Here is a 13,268-nt window from a genome sequence, read left to right as displayed (position 1 = left end):
TAGTTCCAGTGAAGTGATACCGTAAAACAACTTCCAGGCAAGATTTCCTTTTCCATGTGGCGTTATGTCTACAAAGTAAAGGCTGTTGTTTTTCTTATCCCCAGATTGGCTGTTAATCTGAGTCCACAACAGAATGTTTGTAAGATACCACAGCTTTACTTGCACTTGATCTGCAGCCCATAAAAGAAAGCAACTGTAGGCTGCCGATTTGGTTCAGATGGTGGAAATGGTGCAAGTTTACAAATGCTGGGTTCCTCAATCTACTGTTCCCAGGACTGATTTTGATACACATCATCTGTCACTCTGCAGACCGCTGACGTACCTCGGGCTGAAGATCTTCACGAGTTTTGGCGTGTGTGATTTCCTGAACTGCTCAGAGGCCACACTGCGCTCCTGGCTGCAGCTCATGGAGAGCAGCTACCACTCCTCCAACTCCTACCACAACTCCACTCATGCTGCAGATGTCCTGCATGCTACAGCCTACTTTCTACGCAAGGAGAGGGTCAAGGTTGGTAGGAAAAAAAAAAAGTTGGACTTCAATATTTTAATATCTGATAAGAAAGTCTACCCTGGAAAATCAGGGATATGTTCAGGAGTTTTGAGCATGTGTGAGAATAGTTTTGTGTCTGTTGTTTCCTTCAGGGTAGTCTGGATCAGCTAGATGAGGTGGCGGCTTTGATAGCAGCCACTGTACACGATGTGGACCACCCAGGTCGGACCAACTCCTTCCTGTGCAACGCTGGCAGTGAACTGGCGATCCTCTACAACGACACGGCCGTGCTGGAGAGTCACCACGCCGCCCTCGCCTTCCAGCTCACCATGCGAGACAGCAAGAGCAACATCTTCAAGAACACAGACAGGTCAGTCAGCAGCAGCATGTGGGCGAAGTTAGCCTGATTTCTGTTAAAATCATCATAAACCATCATAGTCTAAGCTTTATTCCCTAAGTTGAACCCTTCCTCCGCTGACAGGAACCAGTTTCGGACACTTCGACAGGCCATCATCGACATGGTTCTGGCCACAGAGATGACTCGACACTTCGAGCACGTCAGCAAGTTCGTCAACAGCATCAACAAACCGATGGCCGCCATAGAGGAGACCAGCACAAGTGTACGTGTTTCAGTTTAATCTAAAAACATATTTTTTTACATCTAATTTGTTAATTTTCCTCAAATCCTGTAAGTAGAGGCTGAATCAGCCACAAACTGAAACTTGTTTTTTAGAATCCCATCTTTGCTGCGGTGGGTTAAAGCTTTAACAACCACTCTATAGGATCAGCAACCATATTGCTTTCTTTTTTCTTTCATGCACCTCAATTTAATCTTATTCTGCTGTGCTTGATACTTACTGGGTGGTAATCCAATTACATAAGGACACTACAGCACAATCACAGCTGCAGACACCAGAGTATTAACCACAGGTGATATGTTTTGGTAATTGGTGTCTGTAAGCATTACTTCCAATCCAATCATCACTTATTTCTAATAAAAATTGGCTGACAATGATTTGCAGTTGATCAGTTGGAGCATTTCTGATGTTGACAGAATGTTTCAGTGACTGTGCTTGTTGTTAAATATGTGCTAAGTGTAGATTAAACAGAGTGCATGTGTTATTTTGTCTTCCACAGAGCATAAACAGTGACTGTGAGGGTCAGGCCAACTTCAGGAACTCTCCGGAGAACCGTCTGCTGATCAAGAGGATGCTCATTAAGTGTGCAGACGTGGCAAACCCCTGCAGGCCGCTGGAGCTCTGCATTGAGTGGGCTGGACGGATCTCTGAGGAGTACTTTGCTCAGGTATGATCACTTTACACTGGGTAATTCAAATCTAAGCTTAAGCATGAAGGGATGCTGGCTTTTTTTACCCTGTGATGCACTGAATTATATCATTTATGTATTTTTAATCCTAAGCTACATTTTTAAATGGATGCATGTGTATTTGTCTATTGTCATTTGATTGTCATCTTTTGTTTCATTGTCCTGCAGACAGATGAGGAGAAGAGACAGGGGCTGCCTGTAGTGATGCCGGTGTTTGACAGAAACACATGCAGCATCCCCAAATCTCAGATCTCCTTCATCGACTACTTCATCACTGATATGTTTGATGCCTGGGATGGTAAGAACATTATTTATTTATTAGTCTTATGCAATGTTTGCCTACTTTTGTTCCACTCTTCTCTTCAAGTTTCTTTGGTGCTCAGCAACTTTTTAAGTGTGTTTACTCATTTTTGATTTCATTTCAAAGTCAAGTAGGGGAGTATATTCTTAGTATAAATCTCAACACAGGAGTCTGATTGTGTTAATTAAAAGTTGTTGGGTCACATTACAGGTTTGAATGATTACCCATAAACAACTTAAGCACTTAAAGTAATTGGCTTTGTGGAGCTGTGTCACCTTTTAACTGGACTTGTCGCCCTGCAGAGTTCTGGATGTCTGCTCTCAGGTCCACTCAGGATTCCACCTTTAGTACATTTAAGTTTTATGTAAATTATGCTTTTAATAAATTTACTAAAAGCATTAAAAAATCATTTTAGCTAATACTGATGTTGATACTGACACTTAAATGTAGTTCAGACCTAAAACTTCAGGCATGAAAAAATACAATTTAAAGTTTGAGGATGAATAAAGTAAAACATTTCAGTGCTAAAAACAGACTTTTACATGTAAGAGTTAGTGATGAATAAAGAAAAAGACTTCAGCTGAGGTAGGCCTGTTGGTGCAGCCTGAAACTCCACCAATATATTTGCTTGTGCAGCAAAGTTTTACAGCTGATATAAGAAGACTTCTAGAGTCAAAATATTGGTTGTTAATATTGTCAGAAATAATCTTATCTGTTGATAATAACTCTCTCCTTAAGCTAATAAATGCCAATATCATACTGATAATATTGTGCGTCCCTACTTTTTCTCATTTATCTTCCTGTTTTAAAGACATTAAAAAAGCAAAATGGTCCCAGATTCTGGTCCATTTGGAAACCAAAATATCAGATCTTATTTCTGAACCGAGTCAGAAAATCTAGATTCAGAGTGCTCCTGACTGAAATTCCAGTTCATGCATTGCCATAAAAAGGGTAAAGAAAGCCTCTTTCTCTCTGCTATTGTGGATTCCTGAAAAAAAAAAAAAAAAAAAAAAGAAAATGATGTACTTATTAATTTAGACAGAGCATCTCATTTCAAGATGTTTGAATAGATTTTGCTTGTCCAGTTGGAATACTTTTTGACTTACAACAAGGTACTTAATATTTTGGTTAGAAAGTAGACAAGGACACTACTTTTGAATAGCCACAGATTTCTGATCTCTTCAGGTACTCAAAAGATTAAATAAAACAAAAATTTAGTCCTATTATTTAGATACAGAACCTCAGACATTCAGATCTCTCTCCTGCCGTTGAGGAATTCCTCTGAGCAGATTGCAGGACAGGAAAGAGTGAAGGGATGAGGAGGAATTGAACGAGGTGGGAAGGATGTGTTCTTACTTAAAGTTCCCTGACTCCCACTGAATTTTCCTTCTAGTTTTAGTCTCCCCAAGAGAGAAACTTGTTTACTGTCAACATTGCTCTGATGTCACGGAAAGATTTCAAATGTCAGCGGGATGAAGAGAAAGTGCGAGGGCGTCTGGGGAGAGAAAGTTTGGAAAACAGAAGAGGGGATGATGGTTGTTCATGATCGCTGGGTTTAAAAGGAGACAAGGTTACATAAACATAAAAACACACATGCAGTCGCTCTCAGTTCATCAGAGTCACTGACAGGTCAGAGTCGGTCCCCGAGATACAGCAAGGGTCACCAGCGGGCCGGAAATGAAGACGTAAACAACAACAGGTCATGAACTGAGAACACCGCAGACCAAAGACTGTGACTGTGTTAGAGGGAGCTTTCATGTGGGAGCAACACTGCTAAGTGTACATAACATTAGACACTGTACATGAACCACACTCACCCTCATACAAACACACAAACTTCCTGCTAAAGTTCATGTTGAGTGATAACAGGATGTGTCCGAGAGGAGTTTAACTCTTTGACATTCAACCACATTTGTTCAGTTTTATCCCTAGAAAGAGTCTTACCTCTAAGGACAGGCGAACCATTTAAGAAGAGACTCAGAGAAGCTGAGAGTGGCAACCAACATGCAGTGATGTATAGGCAGCATATTAAGAAACAATCAAAAATGCACGCAAAAGTCAAATTTCTCAGTATGTGTACATTCTGGCTTGTGGTGATAGGTGGAGGTTACATGACCGTGTGGTTATGGAGCTTTCTGAGATCACGTGGTCCAGTCTGGTTTAAGGTACAGAGAAGATCTTTTCACAAGTCAGGGGGTCTGGGCCTTTCTGTGCAGAGTTTGCATTTTCTCCCTGTGCATGCGTGGGTTCTCTTCATGTACTCCATATAATTGAGGTCAAAATGGGCCAAAAAAGCAATACTTGTACAGTCAGAATTTTTTAAAATGTTTTCTTTTTCCCCACTAAGTTTCTGTGTTTTGCACTATATCATTCTGACTGTAGCTTTTTCAGTTTTCAGAAAAGTTTCAGGAAAGTTGGAAAAGGTCTGTAAACACCACTGTCAGTATAGCAGGGAACTCTGGATGGGGAGTGATGCAGGCTGCAGGTGCCTGTGAGCCACTATCCTTCTTCGTACATGTCCTGAAGAAGTGTTGTGAATCCCCACTCGCGACAATAGTAGCCCTGGCGGACATGGGATAAGGCAGGGAGAGAAGCAGCAGAAACACCAAAGCAGAGCAGGCATCAATGACAACTGAATGGCGTTGATTAAGTCAGAAGCAGAATAAAGGAGGAGCTGGGGTGGAGGAGGGTTGCAAGAGCAGCTTGCAGAGAGAGTGGCAGAGTGTAGCCAGGCTAGAGCAGTCTGAATGAGAGCAATCAGCCAATAGTGTGCTCAGAGCAGATCAGCTGTCAAATAGACAATCATTTCCAGGTTTCTGGGGATGACGATCATATTTCAGGGGTCCTGTTTGGCCCTAGCTACCACTGGCTTTGCCCCTAGAATATTATTGCTACCATTGGCAAGATATTGTTATTATTTTGGTTATCAATATGCTTACCACAGTATTGTTTCAGTTTAATAACAAACAAACACATCAATAAATTCTTCTTGTCATGATGTTTGTTTACAGAATTAGCATGGTAGGAAAGGCCTGTGCTAAAACTCTGAAGTACAATACAGTTAGGTGCCAGCAGAGGGCGCTAAGCACAGTCATGTGGAAACTCGAACTCAACATCCCTAAAGTTTTAACCGTTTGTGTTGCGGTTGTATTTATCTTTAATGTCTCTGTCTCTCTCTCCTCAGCCTTCGCCACCCTGCCCGGTCTGATGGAGCACCTCTCAGAGAACTACAAATACTGGAAGAGCTTAGACGAGATGAAGTGTAAGAGTCTGCGTCCTCCGCCTCCTTCTTGACCATTTCCTCATCTCCACCCTCACATCCGTCGCTCTGAGCGGGGCAGGACAGCGGCACTGGTCTGTGAAGGAACAGTTAAGTCACGGTGCCAGAGCTCTGGGCCCTATCTCTCTTGGTGTGTTCACTGCCAGACCCTGGGCGCATCGGGGACTCTGGGAGTGGACTGATGAACTACAAGACACTGTTTCAGTCTCAAATCACAGCCTCTCTCTTTTTGTTGATGGCCCTGATCCTGAAAAGCACTTCTTCTTCTTCTTCTTCTTCTTCTTCTTGGAAACTGTGTGGACCTCCTGACAATCTGTAATATACAGTGTAACACAACAGAAACCTGCACTTTAACTCAACCTTTTCTTTGCTCACACTTTCTTTTTCTGTCTTTAAACATGTCTTTTTCTTGTTCTACATCTGCCTATCAATAAGACGACCAAACCAAGAGGCAATGATGGAAACTCAGCACTGAGGATCGGTTTGGGCTGGTCAGTGTGGGAAATGTGTGTTTACGCTTCAAATTGCCAACTTTATAAGGTGCTCAGCTGAAAATTTTTATCCTTATAAGCTGTGTTCAGAATTTGAGGGACATGTTGACCAAAAACGAAGCAATCCTGCTCCTCGTAAAGATGTCGGAGAGATTTGGGAAGGAAGAGTCCAAAACTACCAGGGTCCTATCAGAAGTGGAGAGCCAGCCAGAGGAGAAGATTTCTGACATTTTTGCAGGGTTACAGTCTTTCTTAAAGAAATCTGCAAGCAAAAATCCAAAACTTTCTGCCCTGTTTTAGTCATTTGAACCTAAAATATTCATGTAAGGGCAGGTTTTAAAACGTAAGAATTGTCCTTTAAGTCAGATTCTTTCATCAAATGTTGAAACCATCAGATCACACACTCATAGCTTTGTGACACTAACTGTAGAAAGTTTCAGCCAAATAGTAAGAGGAGAGCGAGTATCTGAATAAAACTTCCCCAACTGCTGAAGGATCATTTCAGGACTGCAAGGGTGAAACTGCATCGCTGTCGGACAGTGAGACAAATGAAAGAGTGCCAGAACAACACAACCATCCAGCTGCTACAGAGCCAGCTCTGACTTTAACAACCTTTTTGTTACACTAGTTTTCTTGACGTAAATCCTGCAGCTGCAACTCAACTTTCCGTCATTCTGCTCTCTTAATAGAGGGAGATCTAGTTTTATTTATCTATTTATAAATGCTATTGAATCAGAAAATCAGTCAAGAGAAGCATTAAAGGGCCACTCAGATCAGATACTGTATATGTGATGTGTCTGCTCTCTGGTGGTTAGTAAGAGGTACTACAGCTGATCGGCACAGATGTCAAATCTGTATACAGGTGCATCATTTGCTAGATCAAACTTAAATGTATAAGCTTTAATAGCCCAGAACTAAACCAGTTTTATTCTATTGTTGATGGGTCTGTGAACTCCCCTATAGAGCTGAACATCTGCTTAACAAGTTGGCAACTTTTAAATCAATACTAACAATTATTTTTAAGTGATTAATAACCTTTGGGTATTATGAAAGGTCATAAATCACACTTTCTTTACTTACGTTGCTTTGAATTATGTAGAAAAGACAACATCAAGGATTTAGGAATAAATCACAGTTTCTCTAAGATCAAACAACAGAGCTGGGCACACTTCTGTTAATTATCTGCTTAAGTTTTTTAATTCATTTGTAACATGGATGCAACTTTGAATATAAATTATCACAACCCACAACTATTGTTAACTTCTGTTTTTATTCTGTCGTTTTTAAAGCAAAAGCATTCAGCCTCCTGTACTTTAGAGCAGTGTTTTCCAACCTTTTTCTGGGGACTCTAAGTTTTTTTCTTGAGGGTGTTAGCCATCACAACAAGTCCATTTTCTGTACTTTGTTGCGTATAACGCCTGCATTCTGCACCATCCTCAGCTGGTTGGCTGAGCTGATGGTCAGTGCTAGCTTGGATAACCCTATTTTTGGACTAAATCCACTTTATGAGCCTGAGCGGGGCCACTTCACCTCCATCACATAGGCCGTCTTTGAATAACCAACCCCTGGAGTCCTCAGTGGCTGTCTAGTCTGGGACAGTGAGTTTAGAAGCCAAGCATCCATAAGTGTGACTTCGGCTCTGTTGCAGCCCAGCGGGTTGTAGAGCCTTGCTTTGTGTTTAATTATAATGAATGGGAGAGTGTCATAGGGTGGAGCTCCCCCATGTGGCTATAATTTGCACTGCATACATAAGTGTCCCATTAAAGGCTTTAGCAAAGAAATTCTGAAAACTCATTTGGTAACCCCCTAAAATCTCCCATGACCCATTTGTCTGCTCTGAGGCTGTTAAATTAGATGTTAGTAGTTTATTCTAAGGCCTTTTGTAAGAATAACATGTAGACCTATTTCCTTATAGTTTTGTTCATGAAACAGTTGTTGATGTTTGACAGCATGGCATCTTTTTTGTCTTTCATGTGGGTTGTAGGGGGTCAGTATTTATTAGGTACAGATAGGGGGGCTCCAAGGAAACAAGGTTGGGAACCACTGCTTTAGAAGGCTTTTTGAATATCCAGCCAAAATGCCCCAGGTGCTTTTATTGTGAAATTCTACTTTACCTAGCTGAAGCTGCATATTTCTGGAGCTCTGCTAGAATGATTCCAGATAGTTTCTATTATTTCAGGAAACCTTGCAGTGCAGATGGATGATCAGATTCCAAATCTGTCATCAGGTAGATCCATCTCACATAGCTTTAAGTTGAAAGTTTGTTCCCAGTCAGAGATCTTTTTTAATTTTTGGAGGAAAAAGCAGTAACTATGGGTTCTGTTTAGATTAGCATTGATTTAGCTTTAGTGGTGGTTTTATCAGTGCTGGACTACATTTCTTTATTAAAGGAAGAGCAAAGAACCACACTGAAAGCTTTTCTTGGTAGAAAAGATGTTTTTGCTTTTCTTCTGTAGCCAGACACATCAGATAGACAGTTTCATGTATCCATCGCATGAATACACTTCACATTTATCAGGGAAAGCTCCCATACAAATATTTGAGAAAGCCAGGACTTTTCAAATAATTCTCAGAAGGTGATTGGACGAACGTTCTGTACGTCACATTTATTACAAGCCAATCAGAGAAACAAGACAAAATGAGGTAGAAGACATGCGCAGCTAAGCTAACATGCATGCAGACATGCTAAGCTAAGCTGTACAGGCTAGCGCTACCATAGTGTTTGAATGATGAAGCTTTTCTTTGGCTAAAATTTACGCTATTGGAGACGTGCAGAAACATCTTCTCCGCTGGTAGAAACTCTCATTGTGGCTCTTTGCTCTTGTTTCAATAAAGGAAAGTGTCTGAGGTCTGATTAAACATCTACATCCAGGGTAACTGCCACCATAAGATAACTTTTGTGCCCACCTCTGCCAAAAAACATATGAATCTAAGAAGCTATCGTTTATAAATCAGTTTTGTTTGTTAGAACTACTGTTAGAGCTCTTGTTTCTTACGTTAAATCTAAAGATTAGTGTGCTTAGATGCTCTTTGACAACATTTTATTAAGTAAATTAGCTTTATTATTTAAAGTATTGCTTCTTTATAGATTTCCACAAACATCCAGAGCGTTTTTATTTGTTTTTGCAGCTCCATGTCTAAGACTTCTTTTAAACTATGCTCATGAATGAACATGAAGGACATACATGTTGCTGTGCGTGTACAGTGAGTGTTTTAATCCAGAAACACAAATCACTGTATGAACCAAAGGCACAGGTGCCTTAGAGTCTGTGGTCGTTTTTACTCAGATGAAGGTGTTTTCTGGCTCTCCTCTAAAAGCCATACATGTATGAGGTTGTTTTCTAATAGTTGTGTTGAATCATGTTCTGTGGGTATTGAATCGGTGTCTACGGAAGCCCTAAGCGGACAAGAATACATACATTTATTTACTCGACTCCTGTGATAAAAGGATTGTTTTCTCAAACTTCCCTTGTCTGTTTATTTGAAGATATAATACTACCTCTACAGGGTTAACAAGTTAGTTTGGTAGTTTTCTAGTGGAGGCTATAAAACCACCTTTTAAGTTACTTGTCATCAAGTTTGAGGGATGTCATCCCATTTGATTTCAGACGACGTCTTTAGAGGCCATACATGTTGGCCGCCATCTTGAAAATGCTGTCTCAAAGCAACTTACAGTCCACCTTGAAACAGACAAAGAGGTGCAGCTGTGGTGGGTCTTAAGGCTCATCTACGCTCCCTACTTAGATCCCTAAGCTTTCAACATTACAGCTGTCACTCATACTCCTGAGCGTCCTGTATGTTGTCATCTAACTGAGGGCTCAGTGTCCCAAAAATTTGTGTAGTTTGAGCCGACCTTTAAAGCCTCCTGACAAACAGCTGCAACATGCTGGCTTGCAGCCTTATTATGCAGAACTTGTATGGTCACTGCATCCATGAAGTTTTTCATTTTCTGTCCTGTGAATTTCCATTTCCCTTGCACTTTTAGTTTAAATGTGGACAGCTGTTAATCGCATAGGTTTTACCTCTGTTTTGATAAGTTAGAGTATGACATTCACAGATATAGGTGTTATTAAAACTTTACTGTCCCCACAACAAGCTAACTAGCTCTGCAGAGTCAGAAAACAGAAAGAAATTCAAGAAAATCTTCCTGTAGGACAATCCTGATTCCTTGTCATCTCCCTCTTTCCTTGTTCCCTGTCAGAAAAACCTTTACTTATATGTTCTATCGGCATCTTTGAAACATATTTATTTAATCATTAATGACCAAAAGACAACTTTTAATCACCTTACACCATACTTTTATCTTTTAAAAGTATCAGTTTAGCGCTGGTATTAGAAAAAGCCCAGAAATTGCCCCATCGTAGTGAACAGTGGTATTTTTTTAATTGACTTAATAGGAATGATTTTTTTCTCCACACTGCTCTAACACCACGCATCAAGGACATGTGATTAACGGTGTAATATTGCTTTATACTGGGGATGTCATGTGGCAGGATATTTCAGAAAATAATTCCATAATTCAAGCTGAAAGAGTCGTCTCTTTTTGCTGAGTTGAACTAAATAACCTGGCTCGCTAAGAAGAGCTGATACTCCCATCACTAGGTCAGGATACTGCTATAGGAATCAATGTAATCAAGCTGAATATACTTACTTGTGTTCAAACCAAAACATAATTACAAGAAAATTTCAGCCCCTGAAAGTTTAGCCCATAAAAACCTGCACTGTTACAATCAAAATCAATGTTGAACCAGGCAGTATTAGCATATTTATTACTGCTATTAAAATGTGCATTTTAACATCATGTCTATGTGCAACTTCTGGTACTTCAGCAGCTAGCCTCTAGTGGACCCTTAGGGTATTGCATTTTTACTTCACTTACTGTTTTACTGTAGGTTGCCACTTTACATCACAGGAAAATTGAGTAAATATGTATGTATGTCTGCTTACAGCTTCAGGAAGTGTCAACATTTCACCATTAGTCGTTTTATAATGATTTTTAGATATTTTCAATCAAAGATGTCCCTTTCTCCATGTTCAGTGTTTTCATAATGATGCGTCGTCTTATTATTGATGACCAAGGTCTTATTAACGCCTTAAATCCTGTCACGTCTCAGTGTTTTTGTCTGCTATTGTTGCAGTAAACTGTATAAGCTACCTGCTGTTCCTGTAAAGAATCGTGTATTTTATTGTTTTTGCTTTTTAAGTATTGCTGTTTTTATGTTGCAGAGGTGGCTTTTAAGAGTTTCATTTTCTCCTCCACCTCTGGATGTTTCCTGATCATGAGAAGATATTTTTGCTAGATTTCTATCCACAGTGATGATTTAAATATTTGAGATTAAACCCATGCCTTTTGTTTGAGCAGCACTGACTGAATCATAGTAGCTAAGTAAGCCTCACTGCTTTAACTCGTGAGGCAAAGCCAGATTGTAAACCTGCTTTTTATCTAACATTAAGCCTTCACTACTCTCTTCTTCCTCCTCCTTGACTGATGGCCGTGACTGCAGACAACGTGCCAATCGTTTATAAACCAACTAGAGTGTTCAATGTTTTATGCACAGATACAGATTATTTTTCAAAGACAGGGACGTTCTTGCTGATGAGAACGGTGGTCAATGTTTTGGGAGATTTTACTGCCTCATGCATCGTAGTGAACAAAGCTTTCCATCACTTTCAATGTTTGTTTGTATATTTAGTTTTTGCTCCACATGTTTTATTTAATGTTCTGTCAAACACAAATATATTGTGAGATAAAATTAAAGCTTTCTTATACAAAAGATTTGGGAATTTGCTTTATGATTAAAGAACGGAGATTTGTAAAATGTGTTTGTTTGCAACTTTAAACCTCATCTTTGACCAGGTAAGGGTAAGGGTTAGGGGATGAAAATAGGCTGCAGTTGGCAGTATTCTCAAGGATGCAGCCTTAAAGGGAAAATCACTTTTCTTCTGTATACCCGGTGCCTCAAATTAGAAATAACTGGTGTTCCTGAAGAGCTACAGGCTGGTCCATCTTGGTTTTCTAGTCATGCCAGTAGTCTTTTTTTTAATAATTTGTCATCATATGAGACCGAGGATAGAGCTTAAACGAGTTTCTTATTTTTTTTTTTTTTTTTGCACATTTGTCACACTTGAAATGTTTCAGATAATCAAACAAATTCTAATATTTGACAAAGATAACCTGAGGAAATACAAAATGTTGTTTTTAAATTATTTCATTTAAGGGAAAAAAGCCATCCAAACCTACCTTGCCCTATGTGAAAAAATAATTGCTCCCTTAGTAAATCATGAATTAACTGTGATTAAACACATTTTTTTGGAAAGCTAAATTTAAATCCCCTGACCACACTCAGGCCTGATTACTACCAGACCTGCTGAATCTAAAAAACCCTTAAACAGAACCAGACTGACAAAGTGAAGTAGGGTAAAAGATCTCAAAAAGCAACACATGCTGCTGCCATATCAATAAATTCAAGAACATTGACATCTGTCAGTCTGGAAAGAGTTACAAAGCTATTTATAAGGCTTTGGGACTCCAGTGAGCCATTATCCACAAATGGAGAAAACTTGGAACAGTGTTGAACCTTCCCAGGAGTAATCGGGCAACCTCCACGAGTGCAACGACTCATCCAGGAGGTCACAAAAGAACCCAGAACAACATCTAAAGACCTGCAGGCCTCACTGGCCTCGGTTAAGGTCAGTGTTCATGATTCAACAATGAGAAAGAGACTTGGCAACAATGGCATCAATGGGAGATTTCCAAGGCCAAAACCACTGCTGAACAAAATATCTTGATTATCCCCGAGACTTTTGGGAAAATATTCTGTGGACTGACGGGACAAAAGTTGAACTTTTTAGAAGATATGTGTCCCAATACATCTTGAGTAAAACTAACACAGCATTATATTAAAAGAACATCATGCCAACAGTCAGTCATGGTGGTGGTAGTGTGATGGTCTGGGTCTGCTTTGCTGCTTTAGGACCTGGACCACTTGCTGTGATGGAGCCATGAATTCTGCTCTCTACCAGAAAATCCTAAAGCAGGCTGTCCAGCCGTGACTGCATGACCTCAAGGAGGTGGGTAGCAGGTTAAGCAAGCCCACCCCAGACGTCCCTTTCCCCAGTGACACTTCCAACTATTTCTGGGGTATCCCAAGGCGCTCCCAGACCAGACAGGATATGTAATCCCTCCAGCACATTCTGGGTCTTCCCCAGGGTCTCCTCCCAGATGGATGTGCCCGGAATACCTCCACGGGGAGACGACCAGGAGGCATCCTGAGCAGATGCCTGAACCACTTCAACTGGCTTCTTTCAATGCGAAGGAGCAGCAGCTCCACTCCTAGCAGCTCTACTCCTGAGCTCCTCACCCTATCTCTAAGGCTGAGC

At 40.4% G+C, this 13,268-nt stretch overlaps 1 protein-coding gene across 5 annotated transcripts in view; it reads left to right on the top strand.

The window, feature by feature from the left end:
* Positions 1-11,638, top strand: part of pde8b (phosphodiesterase 8B) — an 82,471-nt gene extending 70,833 nt beyond the window's left edge. For all 5 annotated transcript variants that reach the window (XM_041810359.1, XM_041810357.1, XM_041810358.1 and 2 more), the window contains 6 exons: positions 310-508; positions 643-860; positions 972-1,110; positions 1,628-1,795; positions 1,985-2,114; positions 5,302-11,638. In XM_041810359.1, the coding sequence (XP_041666293.1) occupies positions 310-508; positions 643-860; positions 972-1,110; positions 1,628-1,795; positions 1,985-2,114; positions 5,302-5,411 (964 nt within the window). In that variant the 3' untranslated portion in view covers positions 5,412-11,638. The remainder of the gene's footprint in view (positions 1-309; positions 509-642; positions 861-971; positions 1,111-1,627; positions 1,796-1,984; positions 2,115-5,301) is intronic.
* The last annotated feature ends 1,630 nt before the right edge of the window (positions 11,639-13,268 follow it).

This window comes from Cheilinus undulatus, linkage group 17, assembly GCF_018320785.1.
Source record: "Cheilinus undulatus linkage group 17, ASM1832078v1, whole genome shotgun sequence".
In the NCBI taxonomy this organism is placed as follows: domain Eukaryota; kingdom Metazoa; phylum Chordata; class Actinopteri; order Labriformes; family Labridae; genus Cheilinus; species Cheilinus undulatus.
Note: the sequence above shows the minus strand (reverse complement) of the source record. Positions and strands in the feature narration are given on the sequence as shown.